Genomic DNA, 25,164 nt, shown 5'->3' on the forward strand with positions numbered 1-25,164 from the left:
GCCGGGAGGGGCCGCGCCAAGGCCTGACACCCCCACTCCCCAACCGGCTGGGCCGGGCGGCGTGCCCTGCTCAAAGATGGCCGCCGGTGGCTTCGGCGCGCGCGGGGGCGGGAGGTGAGGGGCGGCCGGGCCGGGCCGGGCCGGGCTGCGGGAAGATGGCAGAGAGCGAGCGGCGGGCAGGTACCTGAGGGGCGGCCGTGGCCCCGGCCGGGATGGGCGCAGCGCTCGGGGCCCCTGGGGGGTGCCGGCCGCAGGGCATCACGCTCCAGGAGCGCCGGGCCCGGGCTGCGGGAGGGCGGCAGCGCCAGCGCCCGGCCTGGCTGGGGGGTTTGCTGAGGGTGTGGAAGCCCCGGAGCCCTCTCGGCGGCACCGCCTCAGGGCCGGGGGAGGTCGGGGTCGCTGTGCCCCAGCCCCGCTCTGCCGTGATGTTCGCGGGGCAGCGCCGGGGTGGTTCTCGCTCCCCACACACGCCTGGGAGGGTCTCCCCGGCCCGAGGGGCTGCTCCTCCCGGGGCCGCCCCGCTGTGTCCGTCCCCATCGCACCGGCAGGTCCGTGGGTGTTCACCCCACAATGCTGTGATCCCCCAGCCCCTCTGCCTCCTCCCGTGAGTGTTCCCGGTCTGCCCCCCAAGGGGAACTAAACAAAGTGTGGGTCAGACGGAGGGATGGCCGAGAAACAACGGAGAGAGATAAAACAAGTTCTGCGAAGGGCAAACAGGCGGATCCCCGGGCCGGGTCACAGCCCTGGCCGCGCCTCTGGGATCCGTGTGATCATCTGCACGTCACTGTTAGCCTTTTTACACCTCTGCTCGGGAGTTCTTCATTGGTTTCATGTTATAAACTCTTTTAAAAGCAGAGCTCCATCCTTATGTCGCTGTGAGGAGTGTGCAGAATTTTCAGAGGAGAGGCACACGTGTTTGTCACTTAAATTCATCACGTGTTGTTCCTCTTATCTTTGTACCTGGAAGTTTTGCTGTAACTTCTGCAGGAAGGAGCCACGTGCTGTGGCACCCAGGGCAGGAGATGAGGCTGAATTTGTTCCGTGCATGGGGAATGTGAAAGGCAGAGAAGTCAAGTGACTGTCAAAGGTTGCATGATGAATCTGTAGCAGACTTTGTGGTTCCTGGGACTTTGGATTCCTTTTAATTTGCTCTGCCTGCCAGACAGCACCGTGGAAAAGGCTGCTGATGCTTCTGGGTGGTGTTTTTGATGTAAATACAGTTGGCAGTAGTTTAAGGGGTTGGAATTGGTGGTGTTTCTTAGGGAGGAGCCAGTGCCTGAACTGGCTGAGATGGGGAGACCAGTTACTGACTGTGCCAGAGCAGCTTTTGTTGGACAAGTGCTTGCAAAAAATCTGGAGTTAAAAAGATGGACAGAGTGACAGAATTCATAAATGGACATTAGCACCCAGTTCCTGGACAGATCTCTCTGCACAGCCTCTTGCTATTAATGGTTGCATTTACCAGGAGCAAAATACAAATTACCTTTAACCTCCCAGAGCTTTTCTGGCTCTGCAAGGTGGGTCCTCAGTTCAGGTGCTGGAGAAAAGAGCCCCTCTAATCTGCTAACAAGTCACATTCCTGTTAAATATTAATATTAAATCCTGAGCTCTGAGAGAGCTTTGAAATTAAATGATCTTCACAGCTTCCACCTGGAAGGGGCCGTGTCTCAGCATCCCCCAAGCTCCTGGGCTGCACTATTGAACTGCTCCAGCTTGTCTGCACAGGAATTGTCCTTTTTAGAGGAATGCAGGTCAGACTTAACACCTAAAAATAAGGCTCAGTTAGTTTGTAGGAGAGCTCAGAGCTCCGGCATGACCTGGGGCTTGGCTGCACTAGACAAAAATAGTTCAACTGGCTGGATGTTGCCTTTGTTATCTCCAGCACCAGTCTCTCTGCCCGAGTGGGAAATGCATCTTTAATGATGAAAACAGACATAATGCTACTTTCTGAAGGCTTGCACAGCCTTAGGAGTGTGTTATTTGTGGATTGGCAGGATATTGTTGGTGAGGAGAACTTAGTGAGATAACAGGACAACTGGGATGGTTTTGTTTGCTTTGAGAAATAAATGTTGGTTTCAAAGAAAGGAAGATACAGTGTTTCTTCTTCTTCCACTGCCTCTATTTTACCTCTTTTTTGCATCTCCCAGGCACCTCTGAGGAGGTGGCTCCTCCTGTCCAGCAATGCTTCATGATCCCCAAAAAGGAGATCAACGTGGTTTCTGACATGGCCAAGTGGAAGCGCTCTCAGGTACAGCTCTGGGAACAGGGAAAGCTGGGAAGTGCTGCTGCTCTTTCAGTGGCAGCCAGGCCTGGTCTGGGAACAGCCAGGAGGTAAAGCAGGGTTGGGCAAGGAATGGGAAATTAATGGGTTTGTGTTTTAAAGCAGAAGAGTCAGTGCCTGTTTGTAGTAAAATTACTTGGCAGCACGGTGTGGAGGAGGGAGCCAGGGAGGACCCAGAGGCTGAGGGAGATCAGAGATGCTTGGAAATGATTTCTGCTTCCTCCCAGCAAGCTGGATGAGAAGCTGGTGACTATTTCATCTCACCTGGCCTGTACTTTATACCGAAACTGGATTTACCCAGCACTGTTAGAGCCCACCTTGAACATGGGCCTGTTGGCCAGCCCTGGGTTGATCCTGGAGCTTTTTCCACTGTACTAGAAAAGGCTCTGGAGCCAAGGCCTTCAATTTCGAGGATAATTTTTGTTTATGGCATGTGTGGAGCTGGTGGAACAGCAGGTTCTCCCCTCTCTGCCTTTGAGGGATCGAGGTGTTGGCCCAGACTTGTCCCACCAAATTCTTGCTCGATGACTGATCTGAGATGCCTTGAAAGAAGCTGAAGTTACAGCCAAGTGTCAAGCAAACCTCTGGGTGCAGCTTCCAGTTTAAGTCTCCTAGGTTTAAGGAGCTGCTCCAGGTCAGGATTTCGGTGCAAGGAGGGAGAAGAGGTGGGAGTGAGCTGCTCTGGAGCTGTGGAGCTGCACTGGAGGTGATGCTTCAAAAGCAACAAATTCAAAGAGAAGAGCAGCGAGGAGCCTGAGCTGTCCCAGTTCCTTATCGTGTGTGAGCACGAGGGAAGAGTCCAAGGAGGAAAGGGGAGATAAGGTGCAAGTCTGGGAGGAGCAGTGCAGAGCAGGATGCCTGGGCAAACCTGAGACTCTGCAGAGCTGAGGAGTTTGAATTTGACCCGATAGGAGCTGAGGGAATGATTTTGAGGGCAGTGTGAGCGTTTTTAGGATGTTCCTCTCTGTAATTTTCAGAGCACAATCACCATCTGCCTTCTGCCGCCGGCACTGCCAAAAAGAGCAGCGACCTCCCAGCAAGCCCTGCACCCCCTGGTGTCTCCAAGGAAGCAATGTTGTGTGTTGGGAAAGGTTTCCCTGGGGTTTAGGATGCTCCCATGCTGTGTTTGTGTGCAGACAGACTCAGGAGCACTCACTAATGCCCTGTGCTCGTTTTGTGTTCTCAGGCGTACGCAGACTACATGGGCTTCATCCTCACTCTGAACGAAGGTGTCAGGGGCAAGAAGCTGACCTGTGAATACAAAGTGTCAGAGGTAGGAGAAGAGTTTGGATCCCCTTGTTTCTCCTTTCCTGCCTTTTTTTTTTCTTACACTGAATATTTCCTAGGTGAGGAATAAATTGGCAGCCTATCTGGGAGCCAGGGAGAATAAATGTGGTTGGGGCTGGGAATGTCAGGCTGCCATCCCCACTCCAGGCTCTGAGTGTGCTCACTGGGTGGGAAACTGAGAAAGTTACGAGTGGACAGAAGTCCATGGAGAAAAGGAGACTGCAGAAAGGACACGTTTTGACCCTGTTTTCAGAGTCTGACATCAATCAGTGATGCCTTGAAGATGTGATATTCTTTCCTGATTGCAGGCAAAGGGCTGAGGTATCTGTACCATTCCTGTTGTCCCACTGGCTTTTCTGTAGGACTATGAGCACATCACTCTCCTTGCCCCTGTTTTTTTTTCACTCAGGCTGTGTCAGCAGCACCAATGTCCTCATCCCAGGCTGTGGCTGAGCTGTGCCAGCTTTGCTTTGACAGCTGTGACCTCAAGGCTCATCACTGGCTGCACCTGCCTTGCCAAGGGTTGTGCTGAGGGGGCTGTGGAGCTCAGAGGGGTACTGGGCTGAGCTGAGAGGTTTAACCTGAGGGGCAGGATTGTCCCTTCCAAGGTGTAAGCAGAAGGGACCTGTTTTTCCCCTTGCATGAGTGTGGCTGTCTCCTGGCCCTGCCTGTTGCCATGGCCAGTTTGAATGTCTGTTCAGCTTTTCAGGGCACGGTGAGATTATTTGGAGCCAGAGGGAAAGGACAGGCACCCTCACTGGTGTCACTGTTGCCCTGGGGACTCTCTGAGTGCTGCCAATCCACAGAGCACATGTTGGATGCCCCACCCTTGTTCTGCATTGCAACGAGAGAATTCTTGGGTACATTTTTTACTGATCGTGGCTGAGAAAGCTGAGAACGATGTAAAAAGATCATGGGCAGCAGACTGGGCCCTGTGTGTTTATGGTGTAGTTCTGGTGTGGGAAGGCAGCTGGTGATGGTCTTTAACCCAGATTGAGGCAGGCAGGTTGAGTCCAGCCTTCCCTTCTAGGAGTCAGTGTGTGAATGAGAAACTCCCTTGTAGTTCATGGAGGGGATTGGGGATAATGAGTCCCTTTCTAACAGGCTTTGTGCCCACCTTTTGTTCCTTCAATTCAGTAGAAACTGCTGTCAAAGCTGCTCTTGCTTTCTGCTGTTTGCATTTCACCTTTGAGTTTTGTCTTTGTCATGATCTCGCTGGTTCCCAACCATTCACAGAGCAGTTCTAGGGAAACAAAGCACTGAAAATGAGCAAAACAAAGAGGGGGGGGAAAAACCCAACCCTCTTCCTACAAGCTCTTTGAGCTGTCAGGAAAAGCTGTACCAGGGCTGTGTCTGCAGCAGAGCCCTCTTGGAGTGAATGTTTTCCATCCATGGTCCAAGTGATAAACAAGAGGGGATGATCTGGACTGCTTGGGAAGAGGCAGGGAATGAATCTCATCCCCCACACACCGAGCAGAGCAGGAGCCTGTGACTTGAGGCCCAGGTGGAGCATCCCCAGGGTTGCCTTGTTGATGAGGTTGCTCGTTCACACGGGCTCCTTTGTAGATCAAACTGCTTATCTGTGCTTTTAAAGGCTCAGCCCCTCGTGGCCTCTGCTTGCATCTCTGCTCGGCTTTCTTCTCTTTTGCTGTACCTGCTGCTGATGTGCTTTTGTGCCATCCCATCTTCCTCCCTGATCAAATGCCAGGGACACCTTCCTTTGGCAAATGACCTCCTGGAATCCTTTCTGGAGAACGCATATCCTCTCTGTCACTTGCTGGTATTGCTTTGCCATGGAAAAAAAAAAGAAATTGTATTCTGCTCTGCTTCTAAAGAGAAGCTTAATGGTTTCTAGAGACTGTGTCGATACCAGCCTGCCTGCTGGAGCAGGAGCTGCATCCTGTGGGGGCTGAGCCCCCTCGGAGACCCGCTGAGCTTGCTCTGCTCCCACTGAAACATTCCGTGGAGCTGCCTGAGGTTTGCTGGAGGCATCTGACAGGCACTGATAGCTGAGCTGTTGTTTAGGACTCTGGTGTAGACATTGTGTCTGGCACAAGGTTCTGTGAGTGATGGGCTGTGACCTGCCTTCCCCTCCTGAAGGGAGTGCTTTCCATGCAGGGATCCTTCCGGGGCTGCGGCCTGGAGCAGTGACTTGGATCAGAGAAGGAGGAGGAGGTTAATTTTGGCCATGTGAGGGGCAGACCTTCCCTTCAAACAGCCCAGTGCACTGGGGGAAATTGGCTGCAAACTGGCTGGCCTTGTGGCTTGCTCTGCCTCCAGGAGGGAAGGGGAGAAGCAGCAAATGTCCTGGTTTTAGCAGCTCCCTGCTCTGACAGAGTCCGAGGAGCCCAGAGGGGCAGATTTGGTCCCCACGGGCAGCTTTGACTGCCGTGATGCCTCCTCAGCACCTCTGTTTGCCTGGCTCCTGCTCTTGAGAGCTGCTGACAGGTCTGTGCTCCGAAGGAAGCTCTGTGGTTTGCCTTTGGGACCAGTGGCAGACTCAGGGTCAAGGAGATGCAAAATCAGCACAATGAGAAGAGCAAGGAGAGCAGGGGGGAGGCTGCCCTTGCTTTGATCACTGGAAAGGTAAAGCAAAAATAGAGCTTAAAAGCCCAGCCAGGCAAAACAGAACTGCAGTGGTGCTGATGGTTGTGTTCCCACAAGCTCCTTTCCTCCCCTACGGGGGTCAGCCCTGGGTGTACAGGTTTTCTCTGCTGGACAATGGGAAGCTGCTTCTTTTAGTAACCCCCTTTTCAAAGGGCCCTGAGCCCAAAATGAGCCGCATCTCTTTAATTATTTATTGGTGTGGCTGAGCTGGCAGCTGGGTCCTGCTCTCCTGTGTTCACTGGGGCTGGGCTTTTAATCCCTTTAAAGCCAGCGAGTGGGGAAGGGGCGGTTGGACTCTCTGCTCCCCAGGGAAGGAGCTGGTCCGTGCCAGCCATTTATCCAGGCAGCACCGAGTGCTCATGGAGAGGGTTTGAAATACGGTGGCTGCTCGTAATGAGCTGCTGGTGCCGGCGGATAAATCACCAGCACAATTTAATTATTTAATGCAGCCAGTGCTGGGGATGCTGTTGCTTAATTGGAGGGGAATGCAATAGCCAGGAAGGAGTAGGGCTGAGGCCGAACCTGGCCTGGTGCAGTGGGGATTTGCTGGGTTCCTGGAGCATTTGGGGAGATGGCAGCTGGAGCAGAGGGGTCTGTGCTGCTGCAGTCCACACATTATCTGGGGCACTGGCCTGTTTGTGGCTCCAGGGCCACCCAGAGGTTTTGTCTCTCTTGTCCTTTGGCTTTTTTTGTGTTCCTGGTGTGCTCAGATCTTGTCCCAGCCTTTAGTTTGGCTCAGCAGCCAAGTGCTGAGGTCCTGTGAGGTAGATGGATCCCTCTTCTGCCTGATCCTTCTTCCCACTAGCTGGTCCCACCATGTCCTTGGGGTGGCACCTCCGGAGTGGGTGTCTGTGGGAGGCTTTGTGTGCCAGCAGACCCTTCCTTCCAGGAGCAATCCATAGCTGGCTCAGTGGCAGCACAGCTCTGCCATGCCCATCTTTGCCCACCCCCTTCAAGTGGCACTTCAAGGGCTACAAACTTGCTGGGCTCTGCTGTTTCCTCGCCCTCCCGGCAGCGGCAGCAGCAGCGTGAGGAATTGAACCACAGCCCAGGAGACCAGCCGGCTTCGCACGGTCGATGCCTCCAGCAAAGTCAAACCAGCCGCTGCTGCTGCCGTGTCCTCTTTGTCCCCTTGAAGGAGGAATCCCCTCTCGAGACAGAGGAGCCTACATTGCCCGGGGCCTGGCCAGCTGCTGACGGCTCTCCAGCTGCTCGGAGTCGGGCAAGGAGAATCCCAGAGCCTCTGGCAGGCTTGACCAGTTGTCAGCAGAGCCTCCTGAAAGTGTCTGGAGCTGCTAAAAATGCTGCCCCCCAGGCAGGGAGAGGGTGTTCATTGACCAGCCCTGGTCTGGCAGCACAGCTGGAGATGTCGTGCTGTGTCACCTGCTTCATCTCTCTTTTCCTTCACAGCCACTCCCATGTGTCCCTCACTTACAGGACTAGGTGTTAGAATCATGGTTGTTGTCTTGCTGTTGCTGTTGTCTTCCCATCAGCTGCATGATTGTGTTGAGAAGCAAAGAGCTTCTCATGTCTGCTTTGATGGGAACGCTGGTGGACAAACCAGGCCACCTCTTCCCCTGGGTAGGTTGTGTTTTACCACATGCAGTGGGTATCCCTGGGCTGGAGCTGCCCTGGTGGTCTGGCTGGTAGGAGTTTGAAACAACAGGAGTCATGCTGGGAAGGTTGACTTGATGTACAAATGTGTGGTGGTTTAACAGCATCACTGCTAATCCTGGCTCCTAAGAGACACTTCAGGACAATGATTAAGAGCCTTGAGAAGGGCCTTTAAATCACATCATCAGCCCTTGGTGAGGATACATGCTGCTATATCATGTGGGGAATGCAGGGCCCTCAAGATGCAGAGCCTGAGTTTTATGTTGGACATCTCTGAATTGTGTAGCACTTCCCTGCTTCCCACTCCTGTGTGCCCCACAGCCAGCAGCTTCCTGCAGCTCTTCTCCCAGAGGTTTTGGAGCACAGTGCTGTTACAGCTCATGGAAGACTGTGGGGGTGACTGGAGAGTCTGCCTCAGGCTGGACTTTGTACTGGACTGATCTGAAAGGAAGGATGGTTTTCCCAGCCCCTCTGCATTTTGAAGATGGTTGGCACATCCTGTTTCCACTTGCCACCCTTGGAAAGAATGGTGCATGTTTTAATGACTCCAGTCTGGGAAGGAGATGTTGGAGCCTGAGGGACTGTTCTGGTTTATGCCACTGTGACCCTTCATCCTCTTGCTCTCTGTAGCCCATTGAGAAGCTGGTGGCTCTGCTGAACACCCTGGACAGATGGATTGATGAAACCCCACCAGTGGATCAACCTTCTCGCTTTGGGAACAAAGCCTTCAGGACCTGGTACGCCAAACTAGACCAGGTGAGTGTGTCTTTCCTGTGTGTGGCACCTGCAGCTCCCACAGAAGGGCAGCGTGGCCAGCAGGGATGGCAGAATGGCTCCATCCCTGTGTGGCAGCCAAGCAGCCTGTGGAGGAGTCGCTCAGATAAGCTGTGAAGGATCCACCTCTTGATATGCATCACTTACCCCTGGCTTGGTGCTGTCTTTTCTTCTTGTGAGAGCATACGGGCCATGTAAATGCTCTTGGCTGGATCTCCACAGTCTGGATGAGCCTGGAGGGCTCTGCAAGGCTGAGGAATTCCTTTCCTTTTTAACTGCCCACTGTGCCACAAAATCAGAGTAGTGTTGGGGAAACTCCTCAGCTTCCTTCAGCTCAGAGCACTTGCCCTGCACTGAGTCCCAGCCCCAGCAGCAGTGCTCTTGCAGCTGCTCTGCTGCTCTAGTGATGCTTTTGTCCTGGACATGGCTCAGTAGGTAACTGGGTCAATGGACTTGGATGGTGAAGCTTTTCTGTCCTGCAGGATGCATGTGGCCAGGAGAGGTGTCAGACCAAGCTTTCTCTGGCTTTTTCCATCTCTGGAGATGACTTCTCCAACTGCAGGATGTGCTCCTCTGTCATGCTGGCTCTGGGCATTGCAGGAGAGCATCTGAGCAGAGGGTGACTTGTCCCTGGGGACTGTGATAAGTCTGCACTCACTCAGGGCAGTCTTGTGCCTTTCAGGAAGCAGAAAAGTTGGTGTCAACAGTGATTCCCAAGCATTTGGCTGATGCTGCCCCAGAAGTGGCTGTGTACCTGAAAGAATCCGTGGGGAACTCCACCCGCATTGACTATGGCACAGGTAACCTGGGCGTGCATGCTGGCCAAGGCTGGGCTGGGTGGGAAGGGACCCTTTGGAGCCTGGTGCTGCATTAATTGAAATGTTATTACCACTCTTTTTAGTTCCATTTTGAAATAAACACCTTCCTTCTGGGGCCCCCTCAGCCCTTTGTCCTGTGTGGGCAGTGACTGAGAGCTGGGGCTGGGAGCTGTGCTGGACACCCTTTCACATCTCATCTGAAGAAATGGGAACCAAGCTGATCTGGCATGAGCTGTAGGAACTGCTTCATTGCATGCAGGTGTCCTGCAATAGGCAGTTTAAAGGGATAAAATATAATGGCTTGAATTGGAACTGGAGTTAGAAGAAAGTTCATGTTCAGTGGGAGGTGTTCTGGAGTTTAGCGCTCCCTGTGGAAGTGACATCTCTGCTTACAGAGGGACTGTAGGAGGTAGAAACATTTTACATCTAAGCAGATAGTGAATGGCAGGTTGATGTAACCACACTGGCTTCAGTGAGACCTAAATACAGAACTGTTTGCATGCTCTGCCCCTGTCTCTGGAGGACTGGTGTGTTCTCACCAAAAGGAGGGGCGTAAGATGCTGTGGGTGCAAAGAAACATGGCTTTAGACTTGGGCAGGGGGAGGAGGAGTCCATGGGTAAAAGGCTGGGGAGCTGTAGGCTGTGCAGTGCTGGCTACAGCTCACTGGCACCAGGGGGAGATGTTGTCCTTGGAAAGGGACTCGCTGGATGAGGTTTGGTCAGCTCAGGGAAGGAAATTCAGCCTCTCCTCCCCTCCCGTGTGTCCCAAGCCAGAGGCCCATGTCTTTCCTCACAGTGGCCAGACTGTAGGTGCATTTTGTGCCTACACTGGGAGCTGCACCTGTCCATAGTGTGGAGCTGCTGGTCTTGTACTCTCCCTTCTTCCATGGTGACTTCCACTGAAAGACATTTCTGTGTTTGCTGGCTGTTTCTTTTCCTTGCTGGCTGTTTCTTTTCCTTGCTGGCTGTTTCTTTTCCTTGCTGTTAGCTGGAGAACCAAGCTGCAGGGGCCCAGCCTGAGATCCCAGTACCTTCTGGGACAGGCTGTTCCTGGCAGTGTCATGAGATCTGTGTCCTTTTGACACAGAGATATTTTTGAAGCGGGAGGAAATCTGTTTACTTCCAGATGTGAGGTTCTCTTACATCCCCTGAGCAGATGACACTGTGGTACTCCACTCCCCCTGCTGTGCCAAGGGAAAGTCCCTGCCTTGCTTACAGCATGCCCAGTGTTGTAGCTGTTTTTCCTTACTTTCCTTCTTTTCTCGAAGTCAGTAATCACCTCATGAGTATCTAGAAGGAATAATTTGGGTGGGGATGAAATTTTGTCAGCTCATGGCACTAATAGTGACAACAGGGTTGAGAGGGGACTGTGACTGCTGTGATTTCAGAGGTGCTGTTGTGGTGCCCACAGAAAGGTTGGCCTGTGGATCAGAGACACACCAGTGTCATGTCTCTTCATGTCTCTTCACTCCAGGGCATGAAGCTGCATTTGCAGCCTTCCTCTGCTGCCTCTGCAAAATTGGTGTGCTCAGAGTGGATGACCAGATGGCCATTGTCTTCAAAGTGTTTAACAGGTGAGATAATGGAAGGAGAAGGGCTGCAAGTATTGGGCTGTTTGGGGGAAAGGGCAGAGTGGTCAAGCTGAAGCCAATTTTAGACAAAATTAGGAGCAGATGTACTTTTTAATGGACTGTACACTGACCCATTATAACAATCTCCAAAAGAGGTGATGGCCTCTTGTCTGTCAGAAGCTGAGTGTCCTTCTGGAAAGTTACTTTAGTTGAGCACAAGTTACTGAGCTCTGTGGGTGAAGTTCTATGTTTTGTGTTAGACAGGAATATCTGATCTGAGGATCTTAACGTTTCTTCAGGCATCAAAAATAAAAAATCTATGCAACTAGCAGGCCTCCACTGCTCTTCTAGATGTGTTTCCAGCCCAGGAGGTAGAGTTGGTAGTGATGGAACTGGTGGAATGGCTGTTTGGAGTCCAGAGATCTAATCCCAGCTGTATCACTGTTTGATGGCATGGAAACAATTTCCTTCAATCGCACCTTAATTTTCCACCTGAAAAGTGGAAGTGGTGATTGCTGTAAGGTGGAAAACTTTCTGAGCTCTTTTGAAAGTTGTTGAAGGAGAGTGAACTGTCACTGTTGTCAAAGAACAGTGGAGATAGGGAAAGATCTGTACCAACATAAAATAAACCTCTGCCACTGGATTTCCCTGTGAATTTGGTGTTCAGTGCCATCAGGCTGCTTCCTATGGCAAAGTTGCTGAATATGTATTGTATTTACTGTGCTGTACATGGGGGTCATGCTTATAAGTGATAAAACTGTGTCTTTTTCCAGACTGCTTGTTCTTGTCCTCATGTAAGTCAAAGACAGAAGAAGGCCTGTCTTAACCCTTCTTCTCTTTTTGGTCTCAGGTACCTGGAAGTGATGAGAAAGCTTCAGAAGACCTACAGGATGGAACCTGCTGGCAGCCAGGGCGTGTGGGGCTTGGATGACTTCCAGTTCCTACCGTTCATATGGGGCAGTTCCCAGCTGATAGGTACTAATAACAATCTTCTTCTCATGTCCCAGCCTGCCCTCTGCCCTGTCTGTCTAGGTTGCAAAGATGATGGACTTGGGGCTAATTTCTAAATTCAAATCTGTCAAATTTGTGCATAATACAGCAAAAGAGTTTGGGGCTTGGATGTTTTTTTCCCCTCAGCTTTTCAAATAAAGCTGGTTGCATAGGTTGGGAGATGTATATGCAGTATATCTGTTTTTATTACATTGAATACAAGCTTTTTAAAAGGACAGCCTTGATTTTGGTGCTAGAAAATGCATTTTCTGCCCTGGTGAGTTTTCTCCCTACAGAGTGAGATGAGATAGAGGGGAGCAGCTCTGTTCTGACTTTTGAAGAGCTCTGATGGGAGAATCATGTTTCTGGAAGAGGGGCAGGACAACACCTGATTGAGCTGGGCCTCAGAAGGGGGTGGCCTTATGGGTTACCTCCTGTTGTCTCTTACTCTTTTTAGACCATCCAAGTCTGGAGCCACGACACTTTGTTGATGAGAAGGTGGTAAATGAAAACCATAAGGACTTCATGTTCCTGGAGTGCATCCTCTTCATTACAGAGGTGAGGAGTGGAAGGTTTGTCCCACAGGGACATTCTCTTGACATCAGATACTTGGCTCTGGCTGTGGTTTTCTGTTCCTCCTTTGCTGCTTTGTTTGCTCTCGTGGAACTGTGCAGTTGTTGCATGTCTGAGGTGCTCTCCTTGAATGAGTTGAGACAGGGATGCTGAGAGGAAAGTGTAATTAGGCTGGATGGGCTGTGGATTGTAGTTGAAGGGAGCTGTAACAAGAGCAAACAAATAACCTTGGATCAGTCAGTGGGAACTGGGATGGGGAAGACTGGTTCCTGCAGATACTCTAGGAAGATGAAGTAGGAGCTGCAAATCGACTGGGCTTGCCAAGACAACCTCCCTTCCCTCCAGCCCTTGGGTGCTGCTTGGCAGCCCTGGGTCTCCCCTTGCTTAGGGCAAACTCCCAAAATTTTGTGCTGCTTTTCTCCTCCAGGTTCTACCAAAACCCCTTTAAATGCACCTTATTTGCAACCAACCTAGAGCAGAGAGAGTGCTGAGACTCACCCAGCTGGCAGCACTTTCAGGACTGGGGATCCTCAGCTTGGTGCCAGCCGTGGGCAGTGTCTCAGTGAGGGAGCTCAGGGCTTTGTGCCCTCAGCATCTGTGGAGGATCCAGCTGTCTGGAGAGGGAGAGCAAGAGCTACCCGCTCTCTTGTGGTGAAGGATTTCTTGTCTCTGGCAAGAGGGAGTTGATGGGATTAATTTTGAAGGACAGAGTGCGGTTCTCCCCCTTTGTTCTGTTCTCTTTCCCCCCTCCTTGCCTCTCTAATTTAGTGATTAGATGAGAAGGGAGGTTACAGACTATGAACTTAGCCTTTCATGTAGGAAATCTTCGTAGGAGCCTTTGGCCCAAACCCCAGGAGGTGCTGTGTCAAGTCTTGCTGAATCTGGTAGGGTTTGTTGGTGCTCAGCACCTCACAGGGTTTAACCCTTAATGCCAAGATAAATCATGTCACGGGTTCTAAAGAGGTGCTGATGGAAAAGATCAAGATGAAGACAGGAAAGCAGGAGCTGAGGTAGTCTAAGATTTATTTTACTTAGGGCCTCTAATATCCAGACAGTGCACTGACCTGTTAGAAGCTGAAAAACACATCTTTTGATGTGTGTGTAGAAAATTCTGTAGCACCCAAATGACAGGTGAAGTTTAAAATACACAGCACCATCCTGCTGCTTCAGCTCACGCTGCCTCTGCCTGCAGAGCCTGCCAGCAGGTTCTGAAAATAAGCGATTTGAGTTCCTTTTTCCGCACATTTGTTGGGAATCATGGAATTCAGCGCTGCTGCCGAGTTCCTCAGTGCCACCTGGTGGCAAGGAGCCCTCCTCTCCTGAGCTGTGAGGGATGGCAACGGCCTGCATTACCAAATCCGTGGTATAGTCAATCCATCTCTGTGCAGGCACTGGTTCCTTTTTATAAAGATTTTGCCTTTAAAACTTGTTTTTCCCCTCCCAAGTGCCCAGGAAAGCTGTAACTGCCACTAGAGGGGGTGAGGCAGCCTCAGTACCCTCTGAATGCTTTCTCTCTCCAAAATCAACAACAAAACAATATAGCAGGGCAAAAAGATAGAAGGGATTAAAGACTTTAATAAATGAATGGATGTTATTTTCTTCTGAGCTTGTCAGCTGGAAACAGCTTCTTTGAAGGTGTTAAACATGTAGCAAACACCACAGCAGTTCCCATAGTGGGTCTGGTGTGTCTTGCTGACATGAGAGCAGGTTTTGTTTCAGCAGGCTACAACTGAGGCAGGTTGTTTTTTGTCAACTGAGAGAATATTCTCTTGAGCAGATATTGTTCCCAGCCCCTATTGTGATGTTTGCCACGTGTATATTTAAACCTCAGGCTCTTAAAGCAGCAGCAAGATGATGTCCAGGCTGATCCCACCACGACATCCTCCTTACAGCTGCACAAGGCAGTAAGCCTTGCATGAGCTGGCCTGATGCTGGGAAATCTGTAGGGTGGGTTTGGACCTGAACACGTGGCTCTGGAACAGGGTGAGGTTTGCAGAGCTAGCTGAGACTTGAACTGTTCCCCTGCTGCTGCCTTTGCCAGTCAAACTGTGCTGTGGGGTATGTGTGGTACCTGCAGGTGAGAGGATGAGGAGGGTTTGGAGCATCTCTGCACAGGGGCTGTGGAGGGCAGCGATGCAGGGCCGCCTGTGCGTGTGCAGAAGAGGGGTGCTGGGTGCACCCTGGCTCTTGTGGGGCTTCAGTGCACTCGCCCAGATGCTCCTCTGAGAGCTCAGGGCAGGCAGCAGGAATTTCAGCTTCAACCTGGCTTCTAAATTTGGAGGTTTGGGAAGGGAGGGCTCGGGTTTCGGCTGGAAGGGAAGGAGCTGACAGGAAAGCACGGCCTCAGCCGTCCCCCTCCCCCCTGCACTGACAGAGGAACCATTTACAAAAGGCCGATTCTCTTGGGAACCGAGAGGCAGGAACGCCGTGTCTGTGAGTAATTTCCTGCTCAATATGGCTGCTCTGACTCACTCTGTTCCCCTGGGGTCACTGCGGGACTGCAGCGCGCTCGCTGCCTCTCGCTCTCCCCCCAGCTCTCCCTCTTCGCCCTTTGTAGCTGGAAGGAGATGGAGGTTTTTTGTTCCTCCTCTCATCCCCCTTATTTTTCCCTCCCCAGTGTGCAGCTGTAGCGAAGCCATCCCTCTCCAGGTGCCCTGGGTTAGGAGGGCCACAGTGATGGCTGTGCCAGGTGTGAGCCTGGGGCTGGCCAGCCCTGCCCACCTCCTTCCCTGGGCACGCTGGCTCTGGCTTGGGAAGGGAGAGAAGCAAAGCCTGGTGGTGGTGGCTGATGGGTGGTGATGCCAGGGAAAGGTTTGGCATCCAAACTCCCGCAGCCAAAGCTCCTGTGCAGGGACGGGGATGCTTTGGGGAGCTGCCTGGCATGGCACTCCCTGGCTTGGGTGCCAGATCTTGACGCTGTGGGTGAGCGCCGTGCTTTGTGTGCCTGTGCATTCCATCCCGTACCCGTGAGGAAAGTGGGTGGTGGAGGGCAGTGGGAGCGGCTCATCTGCCATCCCCTGGATCCCGAGAACCGCCAAGGAGAAGTGGAAATGCCTCCGTGCTCTCCCAGCACCGAGCAGAGCTACAGACCCCCTTCCTCTGGTGCTCCAGCCCCAAGGGTGTGAATCACGTCACCCTCCAAGAAGTGTTTGTTTTTTGGGTCCCCCCACCCTTTCCCTCTCATTCTTTCTCTGCCTCAGGCTGGTGCCACCCAGGCATTGCAGAAATTTCCCAAAGCAGATTGATTGGCTCTGCTTGCTTTTACAGAGAGGTTGTTTTGGAGGCATTTTTCCCACCCTCTCTCCAGGCCTGTGCGTGCATGAGGGAAGGGGTTAGTTGTTCAAACCCCAAGTCGTGAACGAGAGTCCAAGAGATTCCTCTCTCCCCACGCTCCTTTTTAGCGTGAGCTTCGGCCTTGTGGTTTCTGATGTCATGGGAACTTCACTCAGTCAGAGTGGCTGTGTTGTATTTCTTTTTCTCCCTGAGGGTCTGTTTTTGTTCATGGAGGAGAAGGAGAGACAACTACCCAGGGAATCTACATGCAACTGTCCCTGATTGCAGCTTCCCTCCTGCCCTCCCTCCTCCAAACTGCTCACCCTGGGAGGAGAGACACTGGAGCATAAAAAAAAAATTTAGAGAAAAAAAAAAAATGAAGCATCTGCTGCAAGGCAGCAGCTCACAGCCCTGGAGCTGGTTTGGAGAGAGGGACTGGAGTGTGTCCCCTCTGCTCCTGCCTCCCCCAGAGCTCTCCTTGGCTGGAGGCAGGTGTGGAGTGGGCTGTGGACACGGAGCTGCTGCCAACCTGCACTACCCTCTGTATTGAGGGAAGGCAGTGGCCGTTGTCGCTGCTGTTTGTTGTTGATCTGAATGGGGAATGAGTCATTTTCTTGGAAAGCCCAGCAGAGCTGCACTGGGAGGTTTCTGGGTAGAATAGGAACAGCGTTGAGCCAAACTCTACTGGAGGGGAGAATGGGATTTACGTGGGGCTTTTTTAATGCAGTCATTAAAAGGGTGGTGTGCAGAGGGATGTCTGATTAGGAAAGCGTGGCAGGAAAAGGCTTAATTTTATCAGAGAGAGAGCGGAGCTGGATTGCCACGGCTTCATGTGATGTGGCCGCAGCGGGAGGGAGCATGGAGGGAGGGAGGGAAGTGGCAGTGAGGTGGCTGGTGCGTGGGTCACAGGGCTTGGTGGGAATGTTTGCTTGGAGAGAGTGTGAGCGTGAGTCACTGCTGATGCATGAGCTTCCTGGCTGGCCCAGCTCCCTCAGCCCTGCACTCGGGTCTCTTTCAGATGAAGACGGGCCCTTTTGCCGAGCACTCCAACCAGCTCTGGAACATCAGCGCCGTGCCCTCCTGGTCCAAGGTCAACCAGGGCCTCATCCGCATGTACAAGGCAGAGGTGAGCGCCGTAGGCAGGGTGAGGCTGCTTGGCCACTTGCCTCCTCCCCTCCACAGCACTGCAGGACAGCCCTTGTGCCACTCCAGGCATGGGGAACCCATCACAGCTGCTTGCTGCCCCTTGCTGACTGTGGCGTGGGAACCCTTGGCCAGTTCAGGTGCTGCTGGCTAGAAGGACACTCCTGCCTGCCTAGTGTTTGCCCCCAAACCAACTCCAAATGGCCATTCCTTGCAGACATGACTTTTGCCATTTCTTGTCTTCCTGTGCTGCAAATTTCAGGTCTCCAAATCAGGGCCAATGTCTTGACTTTCTTACCCTCCTGGTCTCCCCACCATTTTGCCAGCTGGAGGAGACAGTTTAAATTATCATCCCATGTTTTGAGAGCCCCAGAGCAGGCTGAATGCTTCCTACTGCTCTCCCCTTGCTATGTGTCCTGTTATGCCCTCCCTGGCTTGCAGCCCTCTGCCCACCAGCGGGGCTGGCACTGCCCCAGGCTTTCCTGGTGAACCCTGGCCTGGGGAACCAGGCAATTTTGGCTCTCCCTTATCTCCTTCCTGCTCGAGCTAACCCTGAGCTTGAGGAAGCAGGACAGGAACTGCCACATCTGAGCCTCTGGAGGGACTCCTGTTGGCATCTCTTGCTGGGCAGGATGGGACGGGACTGGCTCTGCAGGACACACTGGCTGTGCTAAAGGCACTGAAGGAGCAGGGATGATGCAGCTCCCCCTGCACCCAGTGCCTGAAGGAGTTAATCCCACACCCCGTGGTCTGTGTGGTGTCAGATCTCTGCTCCTGTTGCTGGGGCACAAGGCTGAGGTTCACAGAGCTGTGCTCAGGCCCAGCTCACAAAGGGGTTAAACTGTGCCGAACTGCCGCTCCCTCCCCCAGCCCTTCCTCTGTACTGCACATCCTGTGTTTAGGTTCCAGGCCACATACCTCTCTAATCTGTGAGGTGTCACTCCCAGGCCCACTGGCTCCTTCCGCCCCCAGCTCAGCTTTCCTCACAGCCTCCAAAGAGGAGAGCAGGGCTGGGGGTCGACCTTCTCTCTGGCTGCTCCTCAGAGGGGTGCCCCAGGCTGCTCCTCGGAGCAGGAGGTGCCCCTGGGGTGTCCCCCGAGGCTTCCCCTGCTCACAGCTCTGTCACAAGGGCTGGAAACACTGCCTGCTGGGAAACCCTGAGCTGGAGCCTCTGGTGTGAGAGCTGGGGGGTCTGAAGGGAAGAGCCCAGCCCTTCCAGTGCTGTTAAAGTGAAACATGAGTCTCTTAAAAGCTAGAGCTTCAGCATGGTCTGCTGCTGCCACAGCAGCCCTGCTGTGGTCCTTCCTTTCCTTGGAGCAATTCCTTCACACAGCTCTGTGGGTACTCCCCTGGCATCCCACATGCCCCAGGATGTTGAGGTGCTCCTGCCTGATGCCCCTGTGCCACATGATTGCTGCCAGCAGTACATGACTGGAGGAGCTTGGCAGTGATGTGCCTGTGGTGCAGTGTTCATGTCTACTGATGTGTTGGGGCCACTGTGATGGCAGATCTACCTGTCCCCTGGCTGGGGACAGCACAGGTCCTCTGAAGACTAGGAGATAGTTTGGCTCTTCTAGGTGCACCCAAGACATGGCCTTTTCTGGAGGCCTTGATCTGTTTTGAATAGTAGGTGACATTCTGCATGAAAATGATGGATCCAGTACTGATGGGTTTCTAGAACTAACTAGAGGTGCAGCTGTATCAAGAGGAGAATGCAAAAACTGCCAGGAAGGGTTATGACACAAATTTAAGCTAAGGTGTAAAAAACATTGAGTCAACCAAAGTGCTTTAAATTTATTTTTTTCCTCAAGGAGTATTTGCAGATGTTAAAGGACTAGTCCCAAGAACACAGAATTCTCGTGCAGCAGTGCCTTCTCCTGGCACTGCATGGTGCCTGGATGGGCAGAGGTCCTGCTGAGGAGTCCTCACTGGTTCTTTATATATAAATATATATGTATATTTAGATATAATCTTCTCTGGCTGCTGGCTCAGCCAGTTCCAGCCTGACTTAGGAGGTGAAAGGAGCACAGACACAGACATGGCAGCAAGGCTGGGCAGAGCTTTCAGTTAATGGTATGCCCAGCCATGCAGGTTACACCAAGATTTGCAACTAGAGGATCTCTTTGACTGGTTTTCTGGAACTCACACAAGGCTCAGGAGTTGCTAAACCTTCATCCTTTGCAAACTGAATCCTTCTGGGTGTTTCAGGCTGGGCTCTCAGTCACTGCTGGGGATCTCATCTGTCTGCTGCTGGCTCCCAGTGCATTTCTGCTCCCTGTACCCAGCTCTGTAGCCTTCACCAGTGCAGTCTTCCTCCAGTTAGCCACTGCCAGCATTAGCAGAAGGGAAGTCAGCAATAGCTCCCAAGTGCTGACATGGGTCTTTGTCCAGCTCTGTGGCAGAGCCTGGAGTGTGCAATGGCAGAGAGAGAGAAGGTTTGGGGTTGCAGTGTTGCCTTGTCTGACTCGCAAAGGTGAGACCAAGATTTCCTTTATTTATTTTCCCCTCCCTTCTCCCTGCCCCTCTGATCCCCCGTTGCAATGAGATCAGGTGAAATCAGACACTCAGCTGGAGGCTCCTGCTCTGTAACCTGTCTGGGGTGGCTGAGAAGTGCCGGATGCTGGATGGTGCTGGCTGTGACTGGCTTTGAGTGGAGGTAGCAGCAGAGTTGGGGGTTCACTGGCAGGGAGCAGACCAGGAGGAATCAAATGCTCACTCACAACCTCCTCTCACTTGGTGGGAGTGGGGCAGCTCCAGACCTGGTTCATTTAAAGAGCTGTATCTCTATGGGATGACTTTAAATAGCCAACAGAAAGCTCAGGTGTGTCCATGTGGCTGCGAGCTCTGGTCTGGATCCAGGCACTCCAGGGTGGATGAGCAGTAGACTGAAGACAATGTGTCTTCAGCTCTGTGTGTTTATGAAATCCCAAATGTGTCTATTTATAATATAATGGGTGAAGATGTGTTCTCTTGGAAGTCCAAGGGCTTTTCTTTTCTCTCCATCAAAGGCAAGTGAAGAAGTCGACAGAATAGAGTGTGGTTAAAGCAGCAGCCTTGATGTTTTTCCCCTGAGCCTGCTTTTGAGTCTCCTGACCTTTCCTTCTCTGCAGTCAGTCAGGAAATACTTTCCATCGTAACTAATCTAGTCCCAGTTCCATCTTTAAAGGTTGGAGTTGGTGCATGAATCTACTCCCAAGCTGAGTCCCAAGCAGACCTTCAGCATGATCAAGGTGATGGCAAGAAGAAACAAGCTTGTCCCCTTCACTGAGCTAGTGTTGGGTACATCAGTTTCACCCAGAGATGATGTAAGGAGGGTCCTGTCTCTTGGTGCCTCTAATAATCCAGTAAATTTGTGTTAGTTCTGCCAAATACAGGAGGAAAAGTTTCTTTGCTCATCTCTTCTTGGGCTGGTGATGTGTTAAGTGGAATGGATACCCATTCTTCCCACTGGTGGTGAAGTCTCTTCATCTGTAGCCCAAACCAGTTTGGTCTTCCATGAGACTCCTTGGAGCTAATTGGGCTGACATTTCTAGCTGTCAGCATCTCCAGTGTTCATTTCTCTCTGCTCTTCCCTCATGTCACTGTTATCCAGTGCCGCTTCCTCTGAGGGTTTGTCTAAGTGGTTGTGTGGAGAGGTGGCAGCAGCTCTGAGCATTAGGAAGCTTTGAAGGTGACGTGCCCTGATGGTCACAGGACTTCTCCTTGGTGCCTTGCCATGGAGGTTTGTGGTTTTCTGCCTGGCTATTATTCCCCAGTAGTGGATATGACCGTGCTGTACTTTCACCACCTCCAAACTTGTTTTGGATCCAGTGTGCCTGGAACCAGTTGTCTGACCTCTGGCTCTCAAGGGATTACTGTAGGCCTGGGCTTCTGAGCACAAATCCTCCTGGTTGCCTGTGATGACAGCATGAGGGCAGAGTGCCTGTGCCTGAGTTCTGCCCTGGAGTTAGAGCTGTCTGCAGCACACACTCCCGCCCCAGTCCCAGAGCTGGGGGCTCTCCCCAAGGAGAGCACAGTGCCCTTTCCTATGGAAAGGAGAGTTGTAACTGCACCATGCCTCTTGTCTCCCTTTGGTGTGAAGTTTTTCTTCAAAAAGATGCCAAGGGAAAGAGTTGTGCATCTTGTCCCCAAGATCTGCCTGAAATTTTGCTGTTGCAGGCAGGGCTGGTGTGGCCTTGACACTCTTCCTGCTGCTGTGTCTGCAGCTTGTAGGGAGCTGGACTCCTGCCTGGTGCAGCATCCCACCCACCCTGGCTCTGTGTGCCAAGGAATTCCTGGGACTAGATGGGTTCCTGTTGGTTTGTGCTATGCTTTGGTTGTATGTACTTCACCTCTTCTGTGAAATGAGAGTCTCATCAGCAGATCCATGCCTTAGCTGGGTGTAGGGAAGAGCCTCTCCTCCCAGACACAGGGCACTTGGGGTTCTTTTCTCCTCTTCCCATAGTGCTGTGTAACTAGGGAAGAACTCACCCCTCTGCCTGCAGCGCAGAGGTGGCCACCACCTCACTAGCCCTGGTAATGAGTTCCCATTGCAGTGCAGGGAGGTGTCTGTGCCCTCACTGGGGTCTGGGCACTCTGAGTCTGCAGTAACTCAAAAACCAGAGCTCTGAGTGGCTCTGCCAGCCAAGCGCTGGCAAACTCTGAGGTGGTTATTGACCACAGTCCTGACCTTCCTACCATTGGAATGGGGAGTGGAAGGGGCTGTGCCCTGCACAGAGCCCAGGCTTAGCTGCAAGAGGCAGCTCTGAGCTAAGCTGTCTTGTAGTGGATATGTATAACTGATCTGTGATCCATTACTCTTGAGTGGTGGGTGGGAATTTCAGGAGTGAGGGGTTGTTGAGAAGGGGATCATAAAAAACCATGGCAGCAAAATCACTGGTACTTGTCCATCAAAGATTCAGAGTCTGGAATGCGGTTTGGGCAGCACCTTGTGGCTGCAGGAGGATGCCTCAAACCTGGAGTGTGGGCACTGGCCTGGGGAGGGAAAGTCTCTTCCCTGAGGGGTTCTGCAGTTCTCAGTGTTTGTAGGGTGAAGCTCTTCAAAGAGATCAGCTCAGGCAAGGAGAGTGGTGAGAGAGAAAGCTGCTGACATGAACATGCTGCTTCTGCTCATGCTCCAGGCCTGAATTTCAGTAAGCAAAAGGCTCTGGATGAAGGGAAGGGGATGTAGTTATGAAGTGTTACTGGTCCAAGGAGGCTGATGGGAATGTGGAGGGAGACATGAGACTGGTTCCTCTGCCTTTGGCTGAGCCAAGTGTCCCTGAGCTCGCTGCCTCCTGACCCAGGATGTAGCTCTGGCTGCATGTGTAAGATGGAAATGTCTCCTGAATTCACCTCTCTTTATCTCCTCTCCTGCAGTGCCTGGAGAAGTTTCCTGTGATCCAGCACTTTAAGTTCGGCAGCCTGCTCCCCATCCAGCCTGTGACATCCTAAGGAAGCCGCGGGAGGAGCCGGGGCAGCGGAGGCACAGCGCGGCGCTCTTCCTCCTCCCCTCACCCCCCTCCTCGTCACCCTGCCCGTTCATTCCTGCACATCCTCATCGGCAACCACAGATCCAAAGCACTCGCTGGCCTTGCATGGGAGGTGGAATGTGGGGCAGCTCCTCACCACGGGGGTGTCCCACCCGCGGCTCCTCCGCTCGGCTGCGTCCACGTGCAGCTCCGGGCACGGGAATGGGTTTGGGCAGGGGCTGCCCCACAGCAAAGGCCCTCTGCTTCCCTTCCTGGGAGAAAGGGGTGTGGAGGGGAGGAAGGCACGTGTGTATGTGTTGGGCAGTGGTAACTGCAATTTCCCTTTTGAATTTCACTGGAGTTTCCTGTTGCTGTTTGCTTTGGGAAACCACCGTGCGGGGCAAGGTGTGAGCCTGCGCGTGTCTGTAGGCAGCCAGCTCTCCCTGCACAGGAGGTCTGAAATGGGTAAAAGGGAGTTGTAGGGAATATCTGTGGGTTGTTGGAAGCCCAGGGTGCCATCTCTCCTTTTTTCTGTGTAAAGAAAGCCCCCTCCTTCCATGTCTTCTACAAGATACCCTGGGTCATTCTTTCCCACTAGCACCTCTTCTCTCGGATGAACCTGAGAGCCTTCTGGGCTGTGGCTCTGGAGCTGGAAACAACGTCCCTGGAGGGACCCAGCTCTGTGGGAACAGCTATGCAAAGACACTGCTCAGGCTCCCTTTTAACGGGCACAAACCTTGACACATTGACACACATCCATGGCTGGGTCCAACCTGCCCTCTGCACTCCCTGTGCTTTGCTGCCCCGGGGCTGGGCTGGCCTCAGTGGCACAAGGTGACCGTGGTTGCTCCTGCTTGGTCATAAATTGCAGTGACAGCCCCATAGCAAAGGGATTTCCCCATGGAGCAGCACGATCCCAGCTCTTCGAGGGAAACATCCCTGGAGCACAGGCAGCATGAGGGGGCAGCATGTGGCTTTATGTGCATTTATATCCTTGCACTGGAAACAAAAAGCATAAATAGCCCAGGACAGCAGGTTATACCTGGAGAAAGCTCTTTGCCATTCCCTGCTGATGTTGCTGTGCTGGACCTCAAGCAGAGGGACTGGACTTCAAGTGCCACTTCCAGTTCCAGCAGTATCTTGAAGGCAGGTGGTCTGGATCATACCAGCAGCATCACTGGAGGGCAGAAATGGCTGGTGTTTGAGGTGAGCTCTTGTATCCACAGATCTTGACCAAGGTGGTCCACAGCTTTGCAGCTGCAGAGGGGATATTTCTTCTTGAGGTTCTTGTGCTGGGTGTGGGGGCACTGGGCTCTGATCTGGTGTTTGCTGAGGATCAGGTGCAGCAGAGATCCTTCCTCTGGCACTCCTGCAGATCATGGAAGGGGCAGTGGGGCTGCCCCCAGCCAGGCTGCTCAGCTTTTGCTGCTGCACTGCTTTCCTGCTGGGGAGGGGGAGAGAAACCTACTTGTGATTTTTTTTTTAATTTCAGTTTTATTTTTTCATGATTTTTACCAGACCTACCCACTCCCTCTTGTAAAGGTCCTTGCAGGCACTCAGGGGAAGGAGAGCAAGAAGAGTGTCAATTAAGAGGCAGTGAAGTGTCCACAGAGCTGAAGCAGAGCCTTCTGGCACTGCTGCTGTCCTGACTGCTCCTATCGCAGTCCTGGGCAGGAGGTGGGGGACAAAGGACTTTTGACCTGCCTGAAATGACTTATAAACTTGTATTTTAAATGAAAATGGAAGACTGGGGTTAAGTCTTGTTTTACTCTAAATGGGATGTGTTTTGTCTTGGCATTCCAAATGCATCCACTCCTGGAATGATGCTGGAGATCCGTGTGCTTTCTGGGGCTTGATGAGTCCATCTCCAGTGGAGCAGCCTGTGCCTGGAGCAGAGACCCCCCAGTGTCTCCCCCTCACATTGCTGTGTGGCTTTTGGCAAGTGTCCCCATGCTTTAAATGGCCATGTGACTATGCAGCATCTGGCCAGCAGTGGCTGAACACAAGCCTCTGGTTTCCCAAATCTGCCTAAGGGACAGGAACCCATCTCTCCTCATCATCTTACAGAAATTGGGCTTCCATGCAAAGGGATGGGTAGAAATACTGACATCCATGCATGGGAGGGACAGGAAGAATGTGGAATAGAGCACCAAAAAAGGATGGAGAGATGCTTCCTTCTCCTGCAGCTGCAGCCACTGCTCCCTGGGGATGGTGTCCCTGGGCTTGGGACCTCCAGAGGACGTGGGAGGAGGCTCAGGCAGAACTCTGTGTTTGTTGCTTGCCTGAGTCTGCACATTGGTCCTGCTGGACATTTTGGGACTTCAAGCAGCTAATTCTTGTTTGAGTCTTATCAGCCTGCTTGGGATGTGCCCCTGTCACGTGGCAGCCACCTGCTTGCCTCCCTCTGACTCCCACAGTGTCTGTCACGGGTTCTCGGGGCTCTGCTCCTCTCCTGGCACACCCACACGTGTGGCACCGCCCAGGGCTGCTCCATGTCCGAAGCAGCACTGCCCACCTCCTCCTGCACTGTAGTTTGAATTAAAGTCTCTGTGTTTTGCACCCGTGACTGTGTTGGTCTCTCTCAGACTGGGGTTTGCTCCCACTTTGGGAGCAGAGCCAGCAAAGCCAATGAATGGAGCCTTAGCACAAGGAAGAGGCACTTGCTGTTGATCTTTTACTTGCACTAAAACCAGCTTGTTCTTTAACTGCATGATCAAGTACATCCAGTCTTTCTTTGTGTCCTTCCTAGGTGTCTTTCTGTTGTATTGTATGTTTTTATTTAT

General features: G+C 52.5%; 1 protein-coding gene across 2 annotated transcripts; it reads left to right on the forward strand.

The window, feature by feature from the left end:
- The first annotated feature begins 53 nt into the window (after window positions 1–53).
- On the forward strand, window positions 54–24,947 carry PTPA (protein phosphatase 2 phosphatase activator). 2 transcript variants are annotated; one of them, XM_071574378.1, is made up of 10 exons: window positions 54–114; window positions 2,148–2,248; window positions 3,468–3,554; window positions 8,420–8,545; window positions 9,246–9,363; window positions 10,856–10,955; window positions 11,803–11,927; window positions 12,400–12,500; window positions 16,807–16,914; window positions 22,290–24,947. In XM_071574378.1, exons 2-10 carry the CDS (start codon window positions 2,189–2,191, stop codon window positions 22,362–22,364), a joined length of 900 nt encoding a protein of 299 aa, XP_071430479.1. In that variant the 5' UTR covers window positions 54–114; window positions 2,148–2,188; the 3' UTR covers window positions 22,365–24,947. The 2 variants fall into 2 exon arrangements, with proteins under 2 accessions (XP_071430479.1, XP_071430478.1); XM_071574377.1 differs by having other exon boundaries at window positions 93–180.
- The last annotated feature ends 217 nt before the right edge of the window (window positions 24,948–25,164 follow it).

Source organism: Pithys albifrons, chromosome 20, assembly GCF_047495875.1.
Source record: "Pithys albifrons albifrons isolate INPA30051 chromosome 20, PitAlb_v1, whole genome shotgun sequence".
NCBI lineage: Eukaryota > Metazoa > Chordata > Aves > Passeriformes > Thamnophilidae > Pithys > Pithys albifrons.

Coding starts and splice junctions, on each gene's coding strand:
- PTPA (XM_071574377.1), top strand. CDS start 156: ATGGCAGAGAGCGAGCGGCGGGCAG. Junction 2,249..3,467: donor CCAAGTGGAAGCGCTCTCAG/GTACAGCTCTGG, acceptor TTGTGTTCTCAG/GCGTACGCAGACTACATGGG. Junction 8,546..9,245: donor GGTACGCCAAACTAGACCAG/GTGAGTGTGTCT, acceptor TGTGCCTTTCAG/GAAGCAGAAAAGTTGGTGTC.